General features: G+C 40.9%; 2 protein-coding genes across 3 annotated transcripts in view; both read left to right on the forward strand.

Moving 5' to 3' along the window:
• Positions 1-1,210, forward strand: part of RFX4 (regulatory factor X4) — an 83,979-nt gene extending 82,769 nt beyond the window's left edge. The window contains exon 19 of the mRNA XM_058805927.1: positions 199-1,210. Coding sequence (XP_058661910.1) covers positions 199-471 — 273 coding nt within the window. The 3' untranslated portion in view covers positions 472-1,210. The remainder of the gene's footprint in view (positions 1-198) is intronic.
• A 3,867-nt stretch (positions 1,211-5,077) lies between these two features.
• Positions 5,078-23,907, forward strand: part of RIC8B (RIC8 guanine nucleotide exchange factor B) — a 33,734-nt gene continuing 14,904 nt past the window's right edge. The window contains exons 1-5 of one of the 2 annotated variants that reach the window (XM_058805161.1): positions 5,078-5,232; positions 8,388-8,435; positions 15,992-16,600; positions 19,029-19,123; positions 23,625-23,778. In XM_058805161.1, coding sequence (XP_058661144.1) covers positions 5,116-5,232; positions 8,388-8,435; positions 15,992-16,600; positions 19,029-19,123; positions 23,625-23,778 — 1,023 coding nt within the window. In that variant the 5' untranslated portion in view covers positions 5,078-5,115. Of the gene's footprint in view, positions 5,233-8,387; positions 8,436-14,978; positions 15,025-15,991; positions 16,601-19,028; positions 19,124-23,624; positions 23,779-23,907 lie in introns of those variants that run through there. The other variant, XM_058805162.1, reaches the window with a different exon arrangement.

Genomic DNA, 23,907 nt, shown 5'->3' on the forward strand with positions numbered 1-23,907 from the left:
AGACTTTCCCTGAAACTTTGGTTTACAGCAGACAATGGTTATCTGATATTTCACCTTCAGTATGCTACCTTGTTGGATAGCCGTTAATTCATACGATTTTGGCTTTTCTAAACACAGAATTGCGACACCACCAGCCCTTATTTTAAAACGAAGTATGCGGCAGATGATTCTTTGATTTATTTTTTTTTTTAATTCTAGTACCCCTTCAATGGCCCAACATCAAGAATGGAGCCCTGTTTGATGAGCAGTACTCCCAGGCTGCATCCCACACCAGTGACTCCGCGCTGGCCAGAGGTCCCAGCTGCCAACTCCTGCTACACCAGCTCCTCCATGCACTCCACAAGATACGGCAATTCCAGTGACATGTACGCGCCCTTGACAGCACGCAGGAATTCTGAGTACGAGCACATGCAACACTTTCCCGGCTTTGCATACATCAATGGGGAAGCCACTACAGGCTGGGCTAAATGAAGATGACTGCTATAAGCTGAGCCCACACACTCCCACTGTACAGGAGTTACAAAAGCTTCATGCCATGTGGGACTTTTTGTGGACGTTCTTCAAGGAAGGTGAAAATGGAAAAGATCCTGGGCAGATAAATATTTTTCCTGACATGGGCAGATTGCAGACCAGTATAACCGAATGTTCCTGTAGCTGAAAAACACTTTTGTGCTGTTCTAGACCACTCTTTGGGCCGATCGGTGCCTTTTTTAATTCTGGGACAACCCTGTGTGCTCTAAGTTTGAATGAGCCAGTTTTACCCCCTCTCTTATTGACAAACATTAATGAGTCTTACAAAAAAAAGTACTGAAACAGGACCCATTTATAATTTGAATTAAAGACAGGAAATTTGCCCTCAGCAAAACTCCATCATCTGTTCTTTTAAGCTCTTAACGCATTCCTTAAAAACCATTCTGCCAAGTCATCACTTACTCATATCCATTCCTCTATCTGGTTCCTTAAAAGGACATGTGTTGCTGTAGGTTTCAGTTTACACCTAACTTTGTATATTGATGCACCTTTCTGCTGATCTAGTAAGTTTGATCTTTACAAAAGAGAAGAAAAGACATGTAGCATTGAATTATACACTGCCTTAAGTTGACTGTTGTTCTTATTATATATGTATTTGTGTTGAGTTTGCACAATCTGGAAAAATCTAACTTCTCTGGTTAGTAATGACAAGGTAAGAAGGAACTTGGGACTGGGAAGATTTTGAATTCAGAGCCACATATGTTAAATATGATGATATGAAGCAATTATATAAAGAAAATGACAATGCAAACATGATTATTTGCTTAATTATCTATTGTCAGGTATGAAACTGTTCTCTCAATTTCTTCCCGTGGTGATAATTCTCTATACGTCTATAAAAGCAAAATTCAAAGCTGTGCCTTTGAAGTTATTCTGTACTGTGTATGTGTGGAAAAATGTATTGTATTTTGGGGAGAATTTTTCTTAGACATTTTCCTTCAGATTTGTAGCTATTTGTGAGTTTTTGTTAGTTTTTATTAACATAGCTTTTTCTTCTGTATTATAAAATGCACCAAGCAATTATGGTGGACCTATTACCCTATGGGTAAGAAATAAATAAATGGAAATATGACAACAGGCATTTTAGTAGTTGTTTTGTAAATAAAATCTTTGATAGCACCCAGTGTGACAATAACCATGTTTATGTCTAAAATGGACATAAGTGTTATTTGTACAGTTGTGCAAGGTATATGAGGGATTTTCACACCCAAATAAAGTTCTTGAAAGTAAATAGATGCCAGTTAAATTTACTTAAATACAAAAATTTCTACAAGCTCCAGACCTTCAAAAAATGTTAGACGTCATCATGCTTTTATTCAAGGAAGGACTTGAGAACACATACAATTCATGGCAAATGGGTGATGCACCTCCACTTGCCTGATGGACTGGTGATCATGACCTGCCAAGGTCCCTCCAAGGACCAGATGCCCTGCTGAGATATCTGTGGGTAGTACTGACCAGTAACTCAAGGCTGGATCTTTGGAAGGATCAGTATGGTGGCGAGCCTAAGCACCACTCAAGGGAAGCCAGAAGCACTTCTGCTCTTTTTTATAGTAAATTTTTAAACCAAAAGAAGCCTAATCCCCATTGACTGAAAAAGAGGAGAAAATGAGACTATTTTAGCATACAAATATTCCATATCCTTCAACACTTATGGGGTCAGCTTTGTTACCCCAAAGAGCTCAGGCAGATTGTTCAGGAGGGAGGAGGGATATTGGACACAGTGTGAGATTCAGAAATAATAAAACATTTCTGAATGGAGAACTGCAACATCCTGGGTGTCTTGGGAGAGGAAATTCTGACCAACAACAGCACCACAAAGCTGCTCATAAAAAAGAGCCAAGAACATCATCAGTGAAACAGGGCTTGGAAAGTCTTTTGCAAAAAAAGCCTCCATATTATTTCTTTTTTTTTTTTTTTTTTCTTTTTTTAAAAATGAATTGAAAAACTTGTGTTGATGCCTCAGGAGTGTGCACTTCCAACTGCCATTGAACTGCTTCCTGATGAGGGCTTTGAAATTCAAAGTAGACATTCTTGGGGGGCAGTGTATAGAATGGTGGAACAGAGGCCACCTCCTGCATGAGAAGAGCTGCAAAGTAAAGCAGGACTGATCCTGGGCCACTGCAGCACAAACCATGTCAGCTTCCAGGTCACAGGCTGTGCAGCAGCCTGGGGAGAGCACCATAACCTCTGGGTAGAATGTCTGGTGAGGGGCAAGAATGTCTTAAGTCATCCCAGTACAAACTGTCAAACCTCCTGATTCAGCGTCTGCGGGTTGTTATTTAATTATTTTCCTTGAACATGGAAACTAAAAGTTAGGTTTTCTTGCCTAGCCATGCATTTATGTGCATATGAACTAAATATGTGACTATGCAAACATTGCTGATGAAACTTTAATGCCACATTCTGAAATATTCTGTCTCAATTGCAGTTTCTCTTCTGTTATTTTTCCTATTTTCTTCTTTCTTTCCTATCTTTCCTCCTTTTTCTTTTTTTTTTCTCTTTTCCTTTTCCCTTTTTTTAAAATTTCTTGCTTACATTCTCTTTTTTCCTAACAACAAATGCACATTTTTATAAAGATATTATCTTTTTCACAGGCTAAGACATATAATAAATGATAGATATATAATATATACAGTAGAACAGAAACTAATATTATACATTACAGCATAACTGACATAACACTTTTAATATTTTTGAACATATCTACACACACACACACAAATGTATATATGTATGTATGCCTATAAAAATCCACTACAATTCTTCAAGATTTTTCATTACCAGGTAGAAAAAAGACTCAGTGGGGGAAGAGCAGTGAGAACTCCATTCAGTAGCATGAATCCTGTTTTTGTCAGGCTACCTCTTGCTGCAAAGGTCGCTACCCTTTGACAAAAATGGCCTCTGACCTCCCCAGCCCCACAATTCTGTTGTGACTGACCCTGAAACCCATGAAATTCAGGGGCAGACGTTTCTTTGGAAGGTTTACATAAAGCTGACTAACATCGGACGGGCTTGTGGTATGCACCCATCTGAAAAGGTCTGCCAGTTCTTTGGTAGAGGATGCAATTTATTCTGTCCTTCTCTTTCATTGAAATCCTAATCCTTCATATACTACATAAAGTGGAAAATAAAACACGCTGATGATGAATAACAATGTGCCTTTAAAGGGCAGTAACAGTTTCCTAATGTTCATTTTTCAGGTTTTGGAATTAAAACAAAACAAAACAAAACAAAACAAAACAAAACAAAAAAAACTCTGGGCAAGTAAAATGAGTGTTTTGCTGTGCTGTGAAGTAAATCTAAGCCAGCTTATACTTTTTTTATAGAGTTGTAAATCCAACAAGCAAAAGACTCTTTTTATTGGGTTTCTCTCCAAAGCTCTATTAGTTTACAGATGGATCAGACTCAGAATTAATGGCTGCACACTGGATGACTGGATTTTGTTACTCCTTGCAGTCCAGTGACTGTGCTGTTCTGGATTTATATTTCAGTTCTTGTGGCAAGAAACCCCTAAGGAGGAAATTCAGGTTCTGGTTTGGGTGTGCATCTTAAACGCTGCAGACAGGCACCGTCACATCTGTCCACCTCTGGGCTCTGTCCACCTGTAGATGCAACCTCCCTGGTGTTTTCCACTATGGAACCAGTCATTTGTGAGATTAAAGGTTTCTCTTTCTCACGAGTTCCTGAACTGAAGGAATAAAGATTTTGAGGAGAGACTAGCCACAGCTCTGTATGAACATATTTGGGGAGTGGGTTTTGTTAACTTCAATATATAATTTTCTGCTATCTGGACAATGAATTTCAATTACAGGGCACCTTGAGTTTGGAAATGCTGTGGATGTGCTCAGAGCGGTTTAAACACGCAGTCTTGCAAAACCTTTATAGAGACACCGTTCACCATTGCCTGGCTCTGCCAATGCACCTTCCCCTCCTGCCACCTCCTGAACAAAACGCAAAATTTTCGTGTACCACACTGCTCTAGTGGGTTAGACTTGAGATGGGTTTTGCTGCCAGACGCTGTGGCGAAGCCCCGCTTCAGGGAACACTCACAGACTTCGCCCGCGATACTTAAACCTAAAAGCTTAAGAAAAAGCAGCCAGCCCTAGCTGTAGCAGCCCTTCGTCTTGCGACCGACACGGCGTGCCCAGGGCAGGTCGCAATCGGCCAAGCCTAAGAAAGAGGGAGGGAAGAGCTGGGCAGCGCCCTGTGCCGCCGTGCCTCCCGAGAGCGGGCTACCGCCGCTCTTCCCAGCGGGAGCCCTGGGCGCTGTGGGCACGGACTGCAGCACCCATCGTGCCCCGCGGCAAGAAAGCACGGCACACCCCGCCGGCCGTCGCGCCGTTGGGCATGCTGGGAGATGGAGTCCTCTCTCGGAATCGCCGGCCGACGGGACGGCAGCCAATAGGAGGGCTGGGGAGTGCGCGCCGTCGGCCCCTCCAGCCAATGGCGCGCGGACGCTGCCTGGCAGTCCGGGCGGCTTCCGCGGAGTGTCGGGCGCGTCAGGGGCCGCGGGTTGTGGTGCGCGGGCGGGGTGCGGCCGCTGCCGGCGGCGCCGGACCGGACGGGACGGGACGGTCGGGCATGGAGCGGGGCGCCGAGCCGGGCCCGGAGCTGGGCGCGGTGCTGGAGGCCGTGGAGGGGCGCGGCGGCGGTGGCGCCGAGGCGGTGGAGCGCGTCCTGGCGTGGTACAACGAGGAGGTAACGGGTTCCATCCCCCTCCCCTCTGCGCCGCTCCCCCGGCGCTGTCGCCGCCCCGCCCCGCCCGCCATCGGCAGAGCCGCCAGCATCGTCCTGGATGGGCTCTGCAGCGGGTCCCCAGCGCTCACCGCTCTACCGCCATGGCCCCCGCCCCTCAGAGCCCCTGCCCGGCGCAGCGTCCCGCCCCTCCCGTGCGCTCCCCGCTCGCAGGCCGTGCCGGGCCCCGCGGCGCTGCTGGGGCGGAGGGCCGGGGCAGTGGCTGGAGGAAAGCAGGCAGGGGAGCACAAAGCCCATTGCCGGGCTCGGGCCCCGGCACGTTCGGTCTTGCGTTCTGCGCGCCCAGTGGGTAGTGGGGGTTATCGGTGATCGGCTGTAAAAGGAGCTGTTCGAAGCGTTCGTTTGCGTCACAAGTCTTTTAACCTGCGTACACCGCTAGGCAGGGGCCGGACAGAAGAACACTGAGGTCTCTCGGTACCTGCCCACCTGCCTGAGGTGCTGCCCTTTGTGGGCAGCCCTTTGTCACCAGGAACGGAGAGCGCTTTCCATCGCCCGGACAGCGGCCGTGTCAGTGTGCGGGGGATGTGTGTGAAATGGGCTGACAGACCCCCCTTCATTTTTCCGTGCTTCTGGCCAAGCACAGCGAAAGGGGGAGACAGCTTAGAGCAGGTTGAGCTTTTAATGCTGGCAGGTATGAACAAGTAGTAAGGGTCTGCTGCTTTTGTAGTCTGGTATGGGTATGTTCAGACAAGAAGTGAAGGTGTTTCCTGTTGATATAGGGAGGTGAAAATCAGAGTGAAAATACATGTTGGGTTAATCTTTTATTAACCCCTCCCTCCCCCCCCTCCTTCTGATAGGGGCATTTTGACACTTAGATTGTAGTACAGCAGCACAGTCCATTCTGAAAGATTATGTCTCAACCCATCAGGTGGCTGTCCTTTGTATATGTGCTTGTGTGAGTGGTACACAAGTCTCTAAAGCTGGTGCTGACTCAGGGTTTGGCTTTGGCTGTAATTTATATGCAGTCATGTTGAACTACTTATTGACTGAAATTTAGGAATCTGTTTCAGGAACGAACATTCAGATCTTTAGCTAAAGTTTCATTAAATTGCTTTGTGATTAGGGGAGAAGCCAAATGAACATGGATGTGATGTGGGTATTCATCCTCTAAGAGGTGTCTTGAAATTTGCTATCTTAAGTGCAACATATTTTACACCTAACAATGGCAGTAACTGATTTCTTCACTCAAACTTGGGCTTGTAGAAGAACCTTGAGTCTGGACATAGGCTGCCTTTGTCTGGGTGAAATTCAAAGGTAGAGATTGATGCAGCTGGAGGGCACTCTGTCTGAAGGATTGGTAGATCAGGAGTTCATGGACACATCTGTTTTAACTTACTGACCTCTGAGGTACAGAGGAAGGATTCTGATTGAAGGAACCTTTTGTTTCTGTCCTTACTCCTCAAAGTGACCCCATGTTAAATGTGTTCTGTCAGAAAGGATGCACAAGCATAGTTTCTGTATTTTGCTGCACTGGATTTTACACCTTCTCAGCAGCTTTCCCAGGTGAATTATTTAGGCTTGAGTTGAGTCGTCAAGGGCACAGTTGAGAGCTCATGCACCTTGTGTTCTGACATTTCAAGTATTTGCATGAAGTCTTGGAGTTAAGTGTGTAGCTAAATACTTTGTTTGGAGTAGCTGAGAAACTTTAATGCTGTCTCAGTATGACATTGCGCTTACTGCATTTCTTGCTCAAACTTTTTAATCGTATTTCCTTCATCTCTTTTTTTTTGTACACTTTGTTACTGACACTTTGTCTATGGGCCAGCAAAGACTGGGCAGAGTACTCCAGGTTTCCCTAGTTTGTTTTTTTTTCAAATAACAAATGAAATATGCTTTAATTGAAAAGAAAGGATGGATCAAGTGTGGTTCCAAAGTGCAAGTGCCTATAGAATAACCATGATTAGAGAAATTAATATGTCTGTTGGTGCTTCTCTGTGCTGTCCTATTTGCAGTGATTATTCCAATTCATGTTGCTTTACTGCTTAGGCTTGTTCTCACTACATTGCTTTTGTAAACTTGCTGAAATGTTCATGTGCAAACATAAAGGTTGCATTCTCTTGGTTGATTGCTCATCATTCAATGCTCACCTGTCTTTGAGTTCAGCATGTTGCTGAACTCCTGTTGTCTAGTTGGGAGCTCTGTAAAAGAGAGGAAGGGGATTATTTGCCTATTATTGAGAGAGGAGGAGAATGATTTTCCTGACATCCTCAAGGCTCTAATTGATGTTGGTGACCTTTCTGTGTAATTGTGAGCTTGGGTCATGAAAGGTAAGAAGGCCCATGAATGTGCTATGGAAAGTCACTTTTGTTTTCAGTCACTTGCATGGTGTAGCAAGTTGCACGTTAGATGTAGAAATTGATATTTTAATATTTTGGAAGCTGTTAATCATGCTTGATCATTTATATTGGAAGTTTTAAAACCTTCAGGGAAATGTCTGGTATTAGTGCTGTTTTCTTTGTCTGATGAGTAATATTTCCCTAATAGCATTCTTCGGGGTGCTAACATGGAACTAGGCCCGATTGCTATTTGAAGTGTTTAATAAAAAATAAGGACTGGTAGTTAGACTATGTCTACCTTTTGTTTAACTGTACCAGAGAAACAAATACCTTGGTAAGGTGTTTTGGAAGCTGCCAGAACACAGAAACTCCTAGTTTTTGTAGCAAGGCTTACTTGATTTGTAGTACTTGTTTTCTGGGCAAGATGATGCCATGGTGGTTCTGGTTTGGAACACTCAGAGCAGTCAAAAGCTTGTAAGCAAGATCTGTTTGGGGAAGAATCTGGGTAATGAGGTATGTGTGAAACACAAGGCAATCTCTCTCATTTTTCACCCTCATTAAGTGCCATGTGTGAGGTAGTTGACTCACATCCCACAGATAAAAGCTTGCTCTGCACCAGTAGTAATTGTGAAACTCTTCATTGGAGGCACTTAGTGATGCTTTTGCTGTTGGGGAGGATGGGAAGAGGAGGGCATGGTTGTAGCCTCATTATCTGAGGCTTAGTTTAACCAGAGCCCTGGAGTTTTGAATAGTTTTGCAGGTATTACATCCTCTGCAGCTGCTGTGCATGTAACAATCACAAACTCTTGTCTTTGCTTACAGAATCGGGCCACTTTCAGGTTTGACCCTGCAGATGAAGACAAAAGAAAGGTGAGTAAAATAGGCTGTAGAGCTGCATACCTCAATGAAGAAGTTAAGAGTAAAGGAGTAAAGGCAGTCTCTCAGCTTAGATGCCATCGTGAAATGGTGCAAGCAGTGAGTATAAAGGTATAATTTAATTGTTGCTTCTTCAGTCCAAGAGACATGACAACTACACATGCCCTTTTTTCTCTGAAATTCTCCTAGCAAGGCTCCCAGTGTTGAATGAAAGTAGTTACAGAAAAGCCTATAAATGATTTTGCTGGGTACAGATTTGAGATGAGGTGGAAGAATAAATGTAAAGATACTCTTCTATATCTACTGAGGTAAAATTTTACCATAGATTTTTCAATTTTCTCTCTTCTCAGCAGGTAACAATATGACAGGTGTATTTCTTGTCTACGTGAGATGCTTAAAGAACACTAGGGATTAAGATGAAGGGATAATTAAAGAAGAAAACTATTAAGCTATAAAGAAGACAGGGTTGCAGAAGCCTGTTGTTCCAAAGGTGCTGTAATCAGTGAGATGTGGTACATGCATCAGGTGTCAAAGCTGGGAAATGTGAATTGAGCTGTCCAGGTGTGGGAGGGCTTAGCACATCCCTTGGGATCCATTCACAGCCTTGCATTTAAAGCTTGGACGTGGAATTTTTTTTTTCCTGTTGTTATTTTTAGGGTGTAAGATGTAGTACATAGCCCTTTCTTTCTGTTGTGTAATTAGCTTTGAGGCTGATTTGCATATTTATTCAGAAAACGTTCATTAGTGAATGAGGCTGTATCTTTCTGCTATTTCTGGAATAAACTCAAAGCTTGAAATCAGAATTGCAAGATTCCTACAAGGATAGCTTGTCTGAAATTGGGCACACATTGTTTCATTCCATGATCTTATGCTAAATCTAAATATTTTAAGTTTTTTTTTTTTTTCCTGGTAGAAATGGATGGGATGATAAGTCTGTCAGTCTTTTGCATTTGCAAACCCATCAGTTGTTTGTACTGTAATCTTCAGTTGCAATTCCTTGTTACACAGAGAATCAAAGACCTCTTAGCTTTGCTTTATCTATGGCTTTGCTGGAAGCTGACACTCAGTGATGTGGTGATGCACTCTGTGTGTCCCTTCTGATCTGTAGAAGAACTCACCTGGGATCTGGACTTGATGCTTACCTCTGTTCCCTCACCATCCCTCCCATCCCTTTTTACACTGTGCTTGAGTGAATGTCTAGTCTGAAAAATTGATTGCCAGCTGCAGAACACAGGAAAGGACAAGAGAGCAGAGGCCAAATAGGCAAAAGCCAAATAAAGACAATGAGTTTGGAGAGGTGAATGTAAGTTACATAGTATGAGGATTTTTTTTTAAGCAACCCATACACACCAGTGACATGCTGAAAATACAAAAGATAGAAAGGCCAAAACTATGGCTTGACTAGAAGCTGGTTAATTAGACTGAGTAAATTGTTCTGCAGTGATATATGACTACCAAAGCATGATGGTTTTAGGCTGTAACCTAACTAAATCAGCAGTGAGTTTATGATAATGAATTCAAGGAGAAAAGTAGGTTGTGTCCTCCAGAAGACAGGAAGGGAGGTAATGCTATCAAGTTTGTCTATCTGAACATAGCCACAGGACTGTAATACATCTCAGGGTGATAAAACCTCAAGATTGTAATGTGAGCAGTCCTTGTATTTGTCCTGGTTGTTTAATGATGTATGTGTCGGCCTTGGCCTATCTGTGGTGAGTGTTCTGGTTATAAATCAGATGGCAATCTATGTTGTACTCTAAGATACACTCAGATACCAGGCACATCAAGTCAGTGCCAATCCTTCTTAACTTGTTATATACTAATAAAAAATAAGAATTTATGGAAGCCTGTTTTCAGGTTTTTTTGTGTAAACAGTATAGAAATTGCAAACCAGAAGTAAATGTGTTCTGGAATAGCAGCTGAAATAAAGGCAGTGGTGTTGTTTCTGAGGAGTTTAATGAGCGCTTAGAAATCTGAAATATTTGACTCAAGCAGTCAAGAAGTTTTTGACAGTGTTCTGCTGGAAAAAGTTGAGTGTCCAGAACTGCAACACTTCACAGCACCGTGGCATGGTTAAGACAAACAGTTGGTCTGTTCTGGAATCCACTCCAGAAAAGGGATATCTATTAACTTGACCAGGCAGTCACCTTGGAGAGAGTTGTCAGGTGTAGTGGCTCCCTCTCTCTGGCAGAGCAGGTGCTTCAGCTCAAGATCACATGCTAATACAAAAAGGAAAGGGTTTTTTGGACCACTTGATCTTTATTGAATAGCTTTGCTCTCCATTATTTATACTTTGTTGGAGCCAAATACTGCTTCTGAAGTAGCAACACATTTGTGCTGTTTACAGACTTTAGATGGTAAGAAAATTACAGTACTGTTTGTGCCCTGGAAATGTCTCAGCACTGATTGCCTGGCTGGTCATAGCATTCCACAGCTGGAAGTTGTCATGGCACCATTTGCTGTGATATAACAGATGAAGTAAATCTGTCCAAGATGGCAAGTAGGGCCTTTTAATTTGGATGAAGGCACTGAGTTTGCAAGAGGAAGGGGAAAAAAGGGAAGCAGTAGCCAAATATAAGAATATGACTTACAAGCCATATTCTTACCTGATATGACTGAACTATTTCCTCTTCAGCCCATACCTTTCTGTCTGCTTCACCTCTTAGTGTACTTGCAGCATCAGGTTTCTGCTCTGTTAGGTCCAGCTTACTGTGTTGGGTCTCTTAAAAGAAATCTTCAGAATTTGAGACCAGTGTTCTTGAGTTATTGTCTGGGTTTGATTTGAACATGATGAATCTAAAATTCAATGGGAAGAAAATCACCCAAAACAGTGTTTTCCCCTTGCATCACTGAGTGTTTTCAAGGTGTTAAAATAGCTGGTGGTAAATCATACCAAATGTATGTGGGGATTTCTCTACCAGTTAAATTAATGATGTGGGGAAATTCTCTTACTCTCTGTACAGTACCATGTTTTAACTCTGGAAGGAGTGAAGTACGTTGATGGAGCAAGATGCTGTCACACTCTAAATCTTAGAAGAAACTCATTCTTAAGTTAGTGCTCTTGATGCTATGATGTTTCAGGGAGGTCTGAAGGTTCCTGCAGCCACCAAGGCACAGTTTTTCTCTTCCCAGTAAATATGGGGTAAGCTTTTAAAGTCTGTTAGTGAGTGTCCTGTAACAATATTAAGCTCAAGTTCTCCTGTGGGCACACTGTGTGGTATTTTAGTTGCTGTTGTTACTGTTCTGACTTCTCCAAAACCCCTTAAGGGAGTACCAGTCTGTAAGAGGAAAAAGTACTAAGTATCCTGCATTAATACTGAGCATTTGTTCTAATTCCCTCTGGTCCTGTCCATTCCCATCCAGCATTTTTTAGCTTTTACTGAAACCTCTTAAGGTTCATGAAACCCATCTCTCCTTTTAACATCCTTTCACCATGGGATTACAGAAGATAAAAGGGTTCTCTCTCTCTCTGTCCAGTGAGGTGAGCAGGGGCTGCTGTGAGTGCAGCTACACAGGATTGAACCTTTCTGTGACTCTGAAGCAAGTGTTTAATCCACCAGTTCTGACAACAGGGATTGCTCAGTGTGCTCCTCACCTCACCTGCAGAATGTCCTGCTCTCATGTGTTCAAACCTTCAGCTTGGCTCTGTGCCATGTCAGAGCTGGCAGGCTCCTGCCAAACAGCCAACTGCCCACTGTCAGTGCAGGCTCAACAATGAAGTGCTCAAAATAAAGCAGGCTGAATCCTCAAGGAATGCAAGTATACACCTTCCCACCCACGTCTGTCCACAAAGACTAGGCAAAAATTTGACACAGTCTTCTCAGGGGAGGTTATCTAATTGTCCTGTTATTCAGCACAGTTGATGATATATGTTGTATAAATGTTGTCTTGACTTGCAGAGAAATGAAAGTTGTAAGTAATATTTCAAATATTCTTGGGCTTACTTTCTCACTGTCATGGATGCTTTGCTCGGAATTGTTAATAGACATTAAAACACAGAAACTGAAGAGTTGTGCTCTGCTTTCCATTCCCTCCCCTCACCCCAGTGTAATCAGCCTGTGAACAAAGATAGTGGAAGATAATGGAAGTATTTGGCCCAAAGTCACAAAGCAGGCCTGTGGCTGAGCAAGGGAGAAAACACTCATCTGTGTTTCAGGAGAGATCTTTTTCTACTGGGCTGTTTTGCTTCTTAGCATTGTGGCTTTACACTGTCAAGATAAAGGACCAAAATAGGTTAGTAGTTTATTTGTCAAAACAAGATGACAAATGGGTTTTTCTGGCCTTCCTGTTTTGATACAAGATTTAATACTACAGCCTAGACAAAAGGAATGGTGTGCATTGTTCTGTGTTAATATTAGCACAAAAGCTAAGAAATCTTGAATTTCAGAGAAATGAAGGGATTTTACAATAAAAAAATGTTAAAACTAAAGCTTTTGAAAAAATATATGAAAAACATTGCTTGCTGTAGCATGATTGATGAAAGTCAAAATATTATCTGGATGTTGAAAGGATAGAACACCAAACAAAGAAATGTGAAAATCTTGCAGTGACCTAAAGGGTAACAAACAAAGGCCCTGAAACTGGAACAGTCATCATATGTGCTGTGAGAGGGGGAGGTTGCTTCCTGTCTGAATGTTCACTTGCTTTCATTTCCAACCACATAAATGAAATCTGTGCCCCTTAGCTTATGCCATGCTAATGGTCTACAGGGTGGTAGAAAGAGCACCACCTAGAGAAAATGAAAAGCATGATAATGTTGTTGTGGTCACATCTCTTCCTATTTCTCTTATATCTGTGCATCATTTCCCTTGTACCATCAAGGCCAAAACAGAAAATGTGCTGTATGGCATTTGGTTTTAATTGTCTCTGAGGCAATTTCCTAATAGGGTGAATCTTTCCGTGGATAGCTCTGCAATTATAATCAGATACTCTAGCTTTTCCTGAGCTGCTGATGGCTCTTGGGATCAGCCAACAGTGGTTCACTGTCACAGATGCCCTGATTGCTGCTTCCTCTAAAATCACTCTTGATGGCTCACTGGATCTTAACTCCAGAGAACTTTGTCAGCAGTTAAGTTGTAATCAGGTTGCTAAATCTCTTCAAAAAAAAAAAAAAGATCTATTTTATATCTATCTTTAGTACAACTATTCAGAGTTAAGACTCTTCTGGTGCTGCATTTCACTTTGAATGATTTGAAGCCAAAGAGATGATTTTATATTTTTAATTAAATTGCATGTCATTTACTGTATGGCGGGAAGGTTAGGCTTCCACCTCTCACAGCAAGTCAGCAGGAGGTTATTGCCCTTTGGCATCCCTCCTGCAGTGCTTTTGACATTTTCCAGTGACACTTTCATAACAGCAGGTGGGTAAAACTTATGGGGAAAAAAATTAAGTCAGAATTTGAGTAGCTTGGTCTCTATGTAATCAAATAAGTTTCAGAATTTGGATAAATTGTTACAGACCACCTTGTAGCAGCTGTTACCAATGAGGTAGACAATAACTGCTAAGTCTAGTTGAAAAGTGCTTAAACACAGAATAAACTAGGATTTTTCTGGAGTTTTGTGAACTGTCTGTTCAGTTGTGTGTTATTCCTCAAAACCAAACAGACTCCACACTTCAGCTTGCAAAGCAGACTTAACTGTATGCAAAACTCTCAGCAATAGAAAGTGAACTCTTGTAAGAAGTTGAGCTGTAGGTAATTTGACTGTGGATCTAGACTGGGCATTTTTTGTTTTGTGCATTTTAAAAAACACTTCAAAGCTGCCACCTTTAGAAACATTTGGTGCAGGTCTAGCATACCATGCTAAACTGGGGAGTTGTGTGGTTCTATGTGAGCAGCTCTAGGTTAATGGTGAAGAACTCTGTCCTTATGTGCCTTTTTCCAGCCACAGTAAGTACCTGTATGCCTGTACAGTTGGTCACATGTGGGCTTTTTAGTACTGTAGTGTCTCTAATATTCTGATAAAAGATTTCTCATGTTGCATATGTGATGAGAGGTGGGACTCATTCCTTGTTTTCAGGCTCTTACTGGATTGTCTAGTCAGTTTGACTGGATTGTTTGACTTTGTTTGCACATTTTCTTTGAATGTTGTTTGAAGTTAAAACAAGTTTAAGTCTTGGGTTATTTGCTCCCATATTCTTCTGGAGTGTCTGTTCTAGATGTGCTTTAGATTTAATGTTTGTTCTTGATTTTGTTCATTTTTTTATTTTGACTTTAATTGTAAATCATCACAGTAGTAATACTGGCTTACATGTCCCAAGTGGAATCTTTGTTTTGAACTTTGTGTCAGGGTCATGGGCTTCAGTGCTCCTCACCTTTTCATTGTGGTGGTGATAGTGAAAGTGGAATTCAGAGACCATTCACCAAGCACCATTTTATACTTTACTAGTATTCCTATGCTTTTTGTAATGATTTTTTTGACACAGACTGCCTGAGGTCACAATATGAATTTTGGGTCCTAAGTAGACTTCTGCTTTAGGGCTCTTCCACTCAGTGGCTGCTCTGGCTTCTTCAGTAATTTATTCATGTTGATGGTCAAGACACCACGCTGAGGAGGAGAGGAGCATGGAGAAACTGTGTCCTAGGAGGTACAGTGCAGTTTCTGTTGTATTGGGAATTTCTTTGTGACTATACTTCTGACGCTAGTACCCATGAGTAGTTGTGTTGTCTTGAGCGTAAGGCATAAAATCCCACTGGAGTCCTCTCACAACAAGTAATCTCTTCTGGCCTCTCTTCTCTCCCCTTTGATTGATTGATTGCCCATTTCTGTCTTATAAAAGGTAATGCTTCTGTAATTGAGATGTTACAGTTCTGACCTGCAGATTATTGGAGTGTTGTATTTTCCCATGCTGCATTTATGTGATTATTTACCCCTGCAGTCCTGTTGCTATAAGGAATCTGTGAACTATTTTGACATCAAGAACAGTCTGTGTTGATAAAGCTGCTTTGGTAGAACTGCTCCAGTCTGCCTTCAAGGAAAACTGCATTGTGTTTCTGTGTCAGAGGTGTTATTTCTTAGAGTCATACTTAAAATGGGAGAAGTCTGTGGATTAGGTTGAAGAGGTCACATAAATTACAGCTGTTACCAAACATGGGAATACTAATCTTTGTATGTTAAGTAGCAGTTATTTTGGTTTCTTTTTCTCCCAGCCTCCTGACTGAAACAACCTTGACTTAAAAATTCTGCAGGTGCTGTAGGTGTGACTGTTGTACTTTGACATATTTTTGCTTTCACTTCTCTTTAACTTTGTTATTCTTCTGGAGTTTTTAGTCCTGATACTGTAACTGGCAGTGGTGGGTAATAGCTGCCATTTTGGCTTAATGCTTCTGCAAATGTTGATGTATTTGGATTGTGTCCATGAGGAAAACTGCTTTTGGTGCTTTCTGGAGGCCTTTGGTAACAGTACATATTTTGAAGTGCTAATATGGAATACCTAGTTTCTCAAGTGAGATAAAACGTCAAAAGTTATATGGAAGCTTAGCAAAGTAGTTTCTTATTGCCACCAGTATTTTGACACTAAAACTGTCCCCTTTTTCTTTGTTGTGTTTGCCTAGAAACTGTGTGAAGGAATTCTAAACATCCTTGAAAAAGACACAAAGACTTCATGTCAAGTTGCCTGCCTGGAGGCCCTCCGGATTCTCTCCCGGGACAAGAAGGTTTTAGTGCCTGTAACCACAAAGAGGAACATGCAGATCCTTATGAAGCTAGCAAAGCTGGACACTGTGGAAGATCCACTGGAGAGAGTATCTGAATTTCCTGTGATAGTAGAAGCCTTAAAATGCCTCTGTAACATAATTTTTAATAGTTCAGTTGCACAGAAGCTCAGTTTGGAACTGAATCTTGCAGCAATGCTCTGCAATCTTCTGCAGAAATGTAAGGACCGGCAGCTTGTTGATGACATTAAATGCTTTGATTTGCGTCTCCTCTTCCTCTTGTCGCTTCTGCACACAGATATTAGAGCACAGCTGCGTCAGGAGCTACAAGGGGTGCAGGTTTTGACTCAGGCTTTGGAGAGTTCCCTGAGTGTAAGATGGACAGAAGAATATAAGGCAGCAGAAGATCGTGACAGGCTTCCTCTATCTTTGCAAGAGACAGATTGTGCCATTGAGGCACTAAAGGCTCTATTTAATGTAACACTTGACAGCTGGAATGTCCACAGCAAGGTAAGGCTTAGCTGAAGTGCTTTTTTCAGTTGATTTTGTTTAGCCTGCAAGAACCAACAGGTAGATACACAGGCGGCAGTTGTTGTTCCTGCTACAACTTGGGCAGAAAATCTTATTCGTGTATTTTCTGTGTATTAGGAGAACTGCTTGGCTTGCCTAATGCAAGTTTAAACTGTATGTTTTCAGATACAAAAATGCAAAAAATACTATTTCATAAAAGTCTTAGATTTCCAAAAGAAAATAAATGTAGTTCACTAATAATTAGCTGGCCAGGAAAAACTTCTTTATCTAAGTGTACCAGATGGCTGCATCTTTATAGCTTGTGGACTATGGCAAAAGGGCAATAGATAGAGCTGAGGGAACTTCTCTGTTGCATGATAAGTACATCAACTCTCATTTTTAACAAATAACTGTGATGAAAGAGTGCTACTGTTGTTAATATCTTTGTCGCATCCTCCCAACACCAGCTTTGGACTTCATCATTATCTCTTAAAGGTGGGATCAAGTACAAGAACAAAATACACTTTGATTGTTATATGTCTTATGAATAAGGTTTATCTTGGTTTGTTTTAGTTGTTATGTCAGATCTTTTTTTTTCTTAGATAAATATGCTTCCTATGTGTTACAAACAGAAATTACAAGGGTAACTTTTCTGAATAACCTGAGTCTGTTATTCAGGCTAAAGCAGGAGAATTATATAGGGAACCTTTCTTTTTAGTTTACATCATAGTCTCTAGAACAGTGTTATTTACTTTCCATTGGACATGGTAAATATGTAGCATATAAAGCTGATCAAAATTCTACATTAGTTAAAACTTGCAAATAATTGTTCTTTTTAGTACATTGGACCAAACAGCAAACCAGATATTAATTATAACTTTAAGGAATGTAAAACTTGAGCAAAGTTGGAAGTTTATTCTTTGCTTTAATATCTCAAGGATATGCTGAATAAGAAATCCTGAAATTTAAGATTAAGTTATGGAGGGATCAGAGAAGCTACTATTTGAGTTTCAAGGAAATATAAAGAAAGTGAGGTTTCTTTCTTCTGTTTATATTCCTGACTTAGACCCTTATTAAAAGTATCTTTAACTTTGTCAAAGTTCTTCGTATAGACAGGTGATTGTTCAGGAGGTAAAAAAGCATGTAACACAGTTATATGGAAAGTTGGAAAAAGAAACTGTTCACCTCTTGAGAGATAAACTCATGATCCCTGGAAGTTGGTTTACTCTTAAAACATACTGAATCTGGAGAGATGTAAAGGCCAGTTCACTGTCTTTTCCTCCTTAATATCCCAAGAATGCATGTAGCTTTTTTTTTTTTTTAATGAGAAGCTTATTTGCATTTTGAGATAAAGCTTAGATAACAATTCTTTCCTAGAAATTCCTAAAAGCAGAGAACTTTTAAATTAAAGTACTTTTTAGTGGCTGTTAGCTGTTAGCCAGGTATGTTAGGTGACATTCTGCTTAGTGAATATTCCAGTGGTAGTATTAATGATCTGGGAGAGGAGTGAAAGGCATGCTAATGAAGTGGGCTGAAGATGCAGAATTTGAAGCAATTCCAAACAGCAGAACACATGGAAAATAAAAGGAGAGCAGAGAGGTTGGGCATGTGGGTGAAAGCTAAACAAGATCTATCCTAATGTGGAGAGGACCATTTGAAACACCAGTATTTAATGACAGGAGATGGTTTCAAAGTAGCAAGGCCAGACAAGATCTGCAGATGGCAGATTTTGATGCTGATCCTTCAAAAGATGCATTGGGTGCTTTATGCCAGGTCAAACACTCCAGAACATACACAGATGGCCAGAAGAGCTGTTGAAAAAGGGTGAGGACAATGATACAGAGTTAAATGGTTGCAGTTACTGGTGTACTATTGCATGGCTGCTGTCTGGTGGGAGATTGGAAGGGGGGGATTGCTTGGAGAGAGGAAAAGGTAGGGCAAGTAAGGCTGCTGAGAAGTTATTAACGGAATGGAGGAAAGGAATCAAGGGAATTAGAAAAAAGAGACAGACTAGGTGGAGGGAATGAAACTTGGCAAAAGGCCTAAATTAAGTGAAGAACATGCATAATCTAAATGGATGAAGAGGTGGCCTGGTGTAAATACAGGAAGTAAAGAGAGTGGTGTGTTAGGAATAGTGGTATGGAATTGAGCAAACACTTGTAACTGGGTTTTCTACTAATGAAGGCTGGTTTAACTGGAAAAACCTCAGTGAGTTTTACAAGGCTTGACTTTTGAAAAAGTCAGCTTATGAGAGTTATGTAGCATTAAGCATTCAGTGAAACAAAGGTACAGTCCTTTTATTGATAGGGATGGATGCTATGATCTAATAGGTATTTTCCATCTTTAACTTTTATTATTCTAGTGACCTGAAAGCCTTACTTGCAATCTTCAAAATGAAAAAATATCTTCATAATTTATATTTATATAGAATGAATCTCATCAATTTCGTTACATGGCTGCCATCCTTCGACACTGCTTATTAACCACGGGCCCTACTGAAGAAAAAACTGAAGAGCTGCACAGGTTGGTAGAATTGCAGAACTAATCTATGTTAAAAGGTTTTTATTTGGTTGGTTTTTCTAAATAGAAATTACTTTGCCTAAAATCTAAAGTAGAAATCTGAGAAACAATGAAAACTTCATTTATTTTGAGGTAATACCGTTAATCTTTTTTTGATGAAAGCTGTTTTCCTCAAGCATTGTTTAAGTATGTCCAGTTTTCCAGAGAGAAGGTGGCTGGCAGGATTGTTATCTTCTGTCACTGATAACGAAGTTCACCTTCTTTAAATTTTGGTTTTATGTTCACATGTGTGTATCTAAGGATGAAAATACATATGAAAGTTGTAAGTGTAGTTAAAATTGAAGTGGAATGCAACTTCTGTTGTTTTGCACAGAAACTAATGGAAACACTACGTTTTGAGATTTTTATATGTAAGTTTTGCAATTCTGATTGATTGGGGTGGAAGTAACAAGTTAATATTTTATCCCAATAGTTCTATACTACTTTATTGGAGGTACCAATAATTTTCCTTGGTAATAATATTTTTTTTTCAAAGATGAGTAAATCACACAGTTTTTGGTGTGTGGTTTGTTTTTTTTTTTTTTTTCCTCAGTCCTGCACCCAACTGTTATGTATTGGCAGCCAATAATTCAATCAAAATTCAGATTATTTGTGGTGAGGTGGTGGGTCTTGTTTAGTGTTACTGTTCTTTCTCTATGACACCCTTACTTTTACCAAGTAGGTCAGCTGTTCACTGGGCCTGACAGTACAGTAGCTTCCCTCAGCACTGAAATGTTGCCATTTTCTTCTTCAGAAATGTCTGCTTATCTGACTGTAGGGTCTTTAGAAGGTCCGCTGAGCCAGTCTCTAGGAAGAAGGATACAGCTTTTCATACCCAGCAATCTTGAAAGTGTTAAATGACCTTGATTAAAGTCTTGGAAAGCTCTTAGAGATCAACAGTCTTAGGAGGTCAATACTAAAATCCTACTAGAGAGCCCTTCTCAGTTGGTGCAGACTAGTTTGGAATAATTTAGGATACTGCTGCAGTAGTTGCTATGATTGAAGTTGGTGCTGTGTCCTGAAGGGCAGTTAATGTTTTCTCTTTGCTGCTGCTTATGGTGGGGGCTTTGTGCTCTCAGCCTCCTTTAAGGGTGGGACTGGCAGGAATAAAATCACTGCTGCTGGAAGAATTTAAAAGTTTTGGATAAAATCAACAATTGTGAGGGAGTTACAAGAACTGTTATACAGCTGATGCTCTTCCCAAGATCTGTTCCCTTGTCCAGAAATCTGACTAGTCTGATCACACTGTTAAATATATTGCCCTGTAAAATTTAATTGTCTTGTGCTATTGCAAAAGGATGCAAGTTATGCAGGTCCGTTTGGTTTTAGATTTTGCACACACTTGCAGCTGAGATCCAGAAAGGGCTTTACATAAAGAAGCAGGCAGCTGTGAAGATGATGTTGGTGTGATTTCTGTCCTTGTTTTTTCAGTGTCAAGGGAGATTTTTTTCAGCAATGCTGCCCACATGGGCCTTATGGAGACACCAAGTCAAAGCAAAGGTTCTCCATAATTCTGAAGGAGGGAAGCATGAAATAAATAAGGACACACATCACTGCCTTATATCTGGCAGCTGTTCCCCTTCTCCAGCAGAGACTCAGTGTAGCACTGCATTAGTCTTTCTGCTATGCTGAGAAAACAGCTTTGTCCCTCAGTTAGCAAACTGTAGCTGGTTAAGTTAGCTGAAGAGTAAAGAATGCAAGTATAGCATCATTGCTTGTGGTGTTTGATCTTGATTTGTGTGCTGCAAGAGCACCGTGCAGGATTTGACTGCTGCAATTCAAATATTTCAGCCTTTTTGCTGAACCTGAGATGTGTCTTTGAATGCTGCAAGGATGCAATAAAAGAATAATTGAATACACCCTTCCACCAAGACTGTTCATCAGAGCTCTGGAATAGAAAAGCTATACTCAGAAGTAACACCCCTGCAAATCCTCAAATGGATTGGGGCCTGCATCAAAGGGCCCAACTTCAGTCCGCTGATCTATTCAGACAAACTCAATTCCTGCTAGGAGCCACACTAAGCAATGAGTAAGCTGTTATTAGCAGTATGTAGCTAAAAGAGAGAGGTCTGTGCCATCATTTGGGCCATTCAGCATGCTGGACTCTGACCGTGCAATCTTTATTGCTAGAGATGAGGTGTGAGTCACAGAGCAGAGCGCAACTTGCAGCTCTGCTTTCCTCATGGAGCCTATCACTAAGGCAATTATGAAAACTGTTAAAAATAAAATGAAATACAAACAGTTGTGAATGCTGTATAAACTGTGTGAAGCATTGGGGAGATAAAAAAATATTTCTTAAGGTTGCTGATTACTTACACTTCCCCAAGTTTGTAAATCTGCAGAACCTAAAATGCTTCAGTGAAACGTTTTGGCAGCCTGTTATAGCACATAGTTTGAATGGCTGTGCTTTGAATGTGTAAGTTGAGGATTTATTTTAGGTGAACAGTGAGTGTTGGACACATGCCCTGAGCCACGATGTACTGATTGTCAGTGTGACTATTTCTAATAAAAAAGCAGAAGTTAGCCATAAAATATCTTAACTGCTTTAGTACCCAGCATTGTCCTTGTGGTTCTGTTGCGGCATTGCTTAATGTTTGAATATGAACAACTTAAAGTACCACATGTTAGAGTGAGTGTCATTTTTGCCCACTAACAAGGTTTTAATCAAGGCATTCACTGGCTCTAAATAGGCCTTTGCTTCTGAATTTACATATCAGGAGGGGGCTGGGAGCATGAGTGGGTGGATGTCATGTCCCAGTGATTAATGATCTGTAGGAAGCCAAAAAGGGGAGAGTAATATACGCAGTATTTCTACCCCCTGGAGTAGGAATGCAAACACTATTGTGCATATCTGTGCACAGTCACTGACTTCCTGGTAGCTGGAGAATTTCATACACTCCTCTGCCACAAATAAAACTGTCAGTGGAGGGACAAAGATCAGAAAGCTGGGCTTCATTTATTGAAAAGAATAGCTCAGGCACAGTGATCCAGAAAATTAATTTTGTAGGTGTTTGGGAACTTGGTTGTTTAATAAAAAACTGGTAAAAAGAGAACTTTTGATGAAAGGCCCGAAGCCATCAAATATTTGTTGAATTTCTTCTGTTTTATTTCTGACTATTCCTGAATTATTGGAGAGGAATAACTTCTGTGATATAAAAGGCATATCTTGAGCAGGATTTAGAAACAAAACAAAGAGAACAGGTGTTCCCAAAAGTAATAGTGGTCTGAATTTCAATTACTAAAAGAGCAAAAAGGAGATGGCACAGTGTGGAACAGCCACCCAGTCTGATCAAACCAGAACTAGCAATTTTGTTAGAAATCCTGTTATAGTCAGATGGCCATGGTTTGCTTTCTCTTTCGCTAATTCTTTGTTAGGATTGTATTAATAACTTAGAAACAGAGGGCAGCTTCTAAGTAGATATTATTAAAAGTCTTAAATGAAGTTGTTTGAAAAGATTTCTCCATTCTTGGAGCACTTCACCAGTCCTTGAAACATGAGTGCTCATTGGTTCATTGATAGCTTTGAGGTCTGCATGGGTAAACTTGAATAGTTTTGTGCTATTTCTAAATACATCCATTTTTAAGTTTAGTTGGACATCAGCAAGTAAATAACGACGGAATTCTAATTTTTGCAGCATCTGCGTAATTTCTCCCAGTGTTCAGGAACAGTACAAGCCCAAGTCTGTACAGTGAGAGCAGGGTAGATAGCAAACTCAAGGCATGTGTACCCTGCAAGAGATCCTTGCAAAGTAAGTCCCACCTTACTCCATTGAAGAGGAGGGAGGGACCCTGTGACCTAATTGAAATAATTTAATGGCTCTTTGGAAATGCTTGTCTTTGTGTCCTAGGTTGAGAACACTGCCAGTTACTGAAGGGTAATGCTTGATACATAAACCTGAGTCTTTTTTAATGTGTTAAAAGCCTTCTGTGTTTCATAAATACTGCAAGCTAAATAAAAATGAAAATATTTCAGGGGACCTAAGAAAAGGCCGCTTTGCCCCCCTGTTACAGCAGGAGGAAATGTTGTCCATATTTTATTTTGCCATACTAATGTTGGTAATATGGATGTATGGTAAAATGTTTGAAGTTTCAAGGAGGAAAAAAACTCTGACTACTGCAGATCAATGTGAGAGTTCCCCCTGCTGTCCTGCAAGATCAGCTGCTGTAGCTTGCTGCTGGAAGCTGTGCCTTATCCGTGGGATGAGACACTGTGGGGGCTGGAAGTAATCCTGCACTGCTGCTTTTGGAACTTTTTGTCTTTCTTTTTCCTTGTTTGTTCCAAGAGCCAGAACCCAGGCGATAATGCAGGCCACCTTCTTTAAAACCCAGGGAGGAGAAAATAAAGCATTGTTTGAATTGTAGGGCCTCTTTTTGATTGCAGTTGTACAAGCAGTTTATGGTGAGTTGTACTCTGTTTTTAATTGTTTGTTCCAAATGAATAATGAATTTTTAAAATCTGTTTCAGCAATGCAATCAACCTCTTAAGCAATGTTCCTGTTTCTTGCTTGGATGTTCTTATTAATCCATCGTCCCAAGAGGAAACAGATATAAAATACAATGGTATGAATATGGGAGCTATTCGGATTTTACTGGATTTCATGGAGAAGAGAATAGACAAGGTATGGACTGCAGAGATTTTTCACAAAAGGAACCTCTTTCACTAAAGCAAAATGTGCACATATATCAAGTTCTGTATAAACCTTTCAGCCAGTACTTAGCACAAATATGGATGTCCAACTAAGCTGTGA

The sequence above is a fragment of the Ammospiza caudacuta genome, chromosome 5 (assembly GCF_027887145.1).
Source record: "Ammospiza caudacuta isolate bAmmCau1 chromosome 5, bAmmCau1.pri, whole genome shotgun sequence".
NCBI classification, from domain to species: domain Eukaryota; kingdom Metazoa; phylum Chordata; class Aves; order Passeriformes; family Passerellidae; genus Ammospiza; species Ammospiza caudacuta.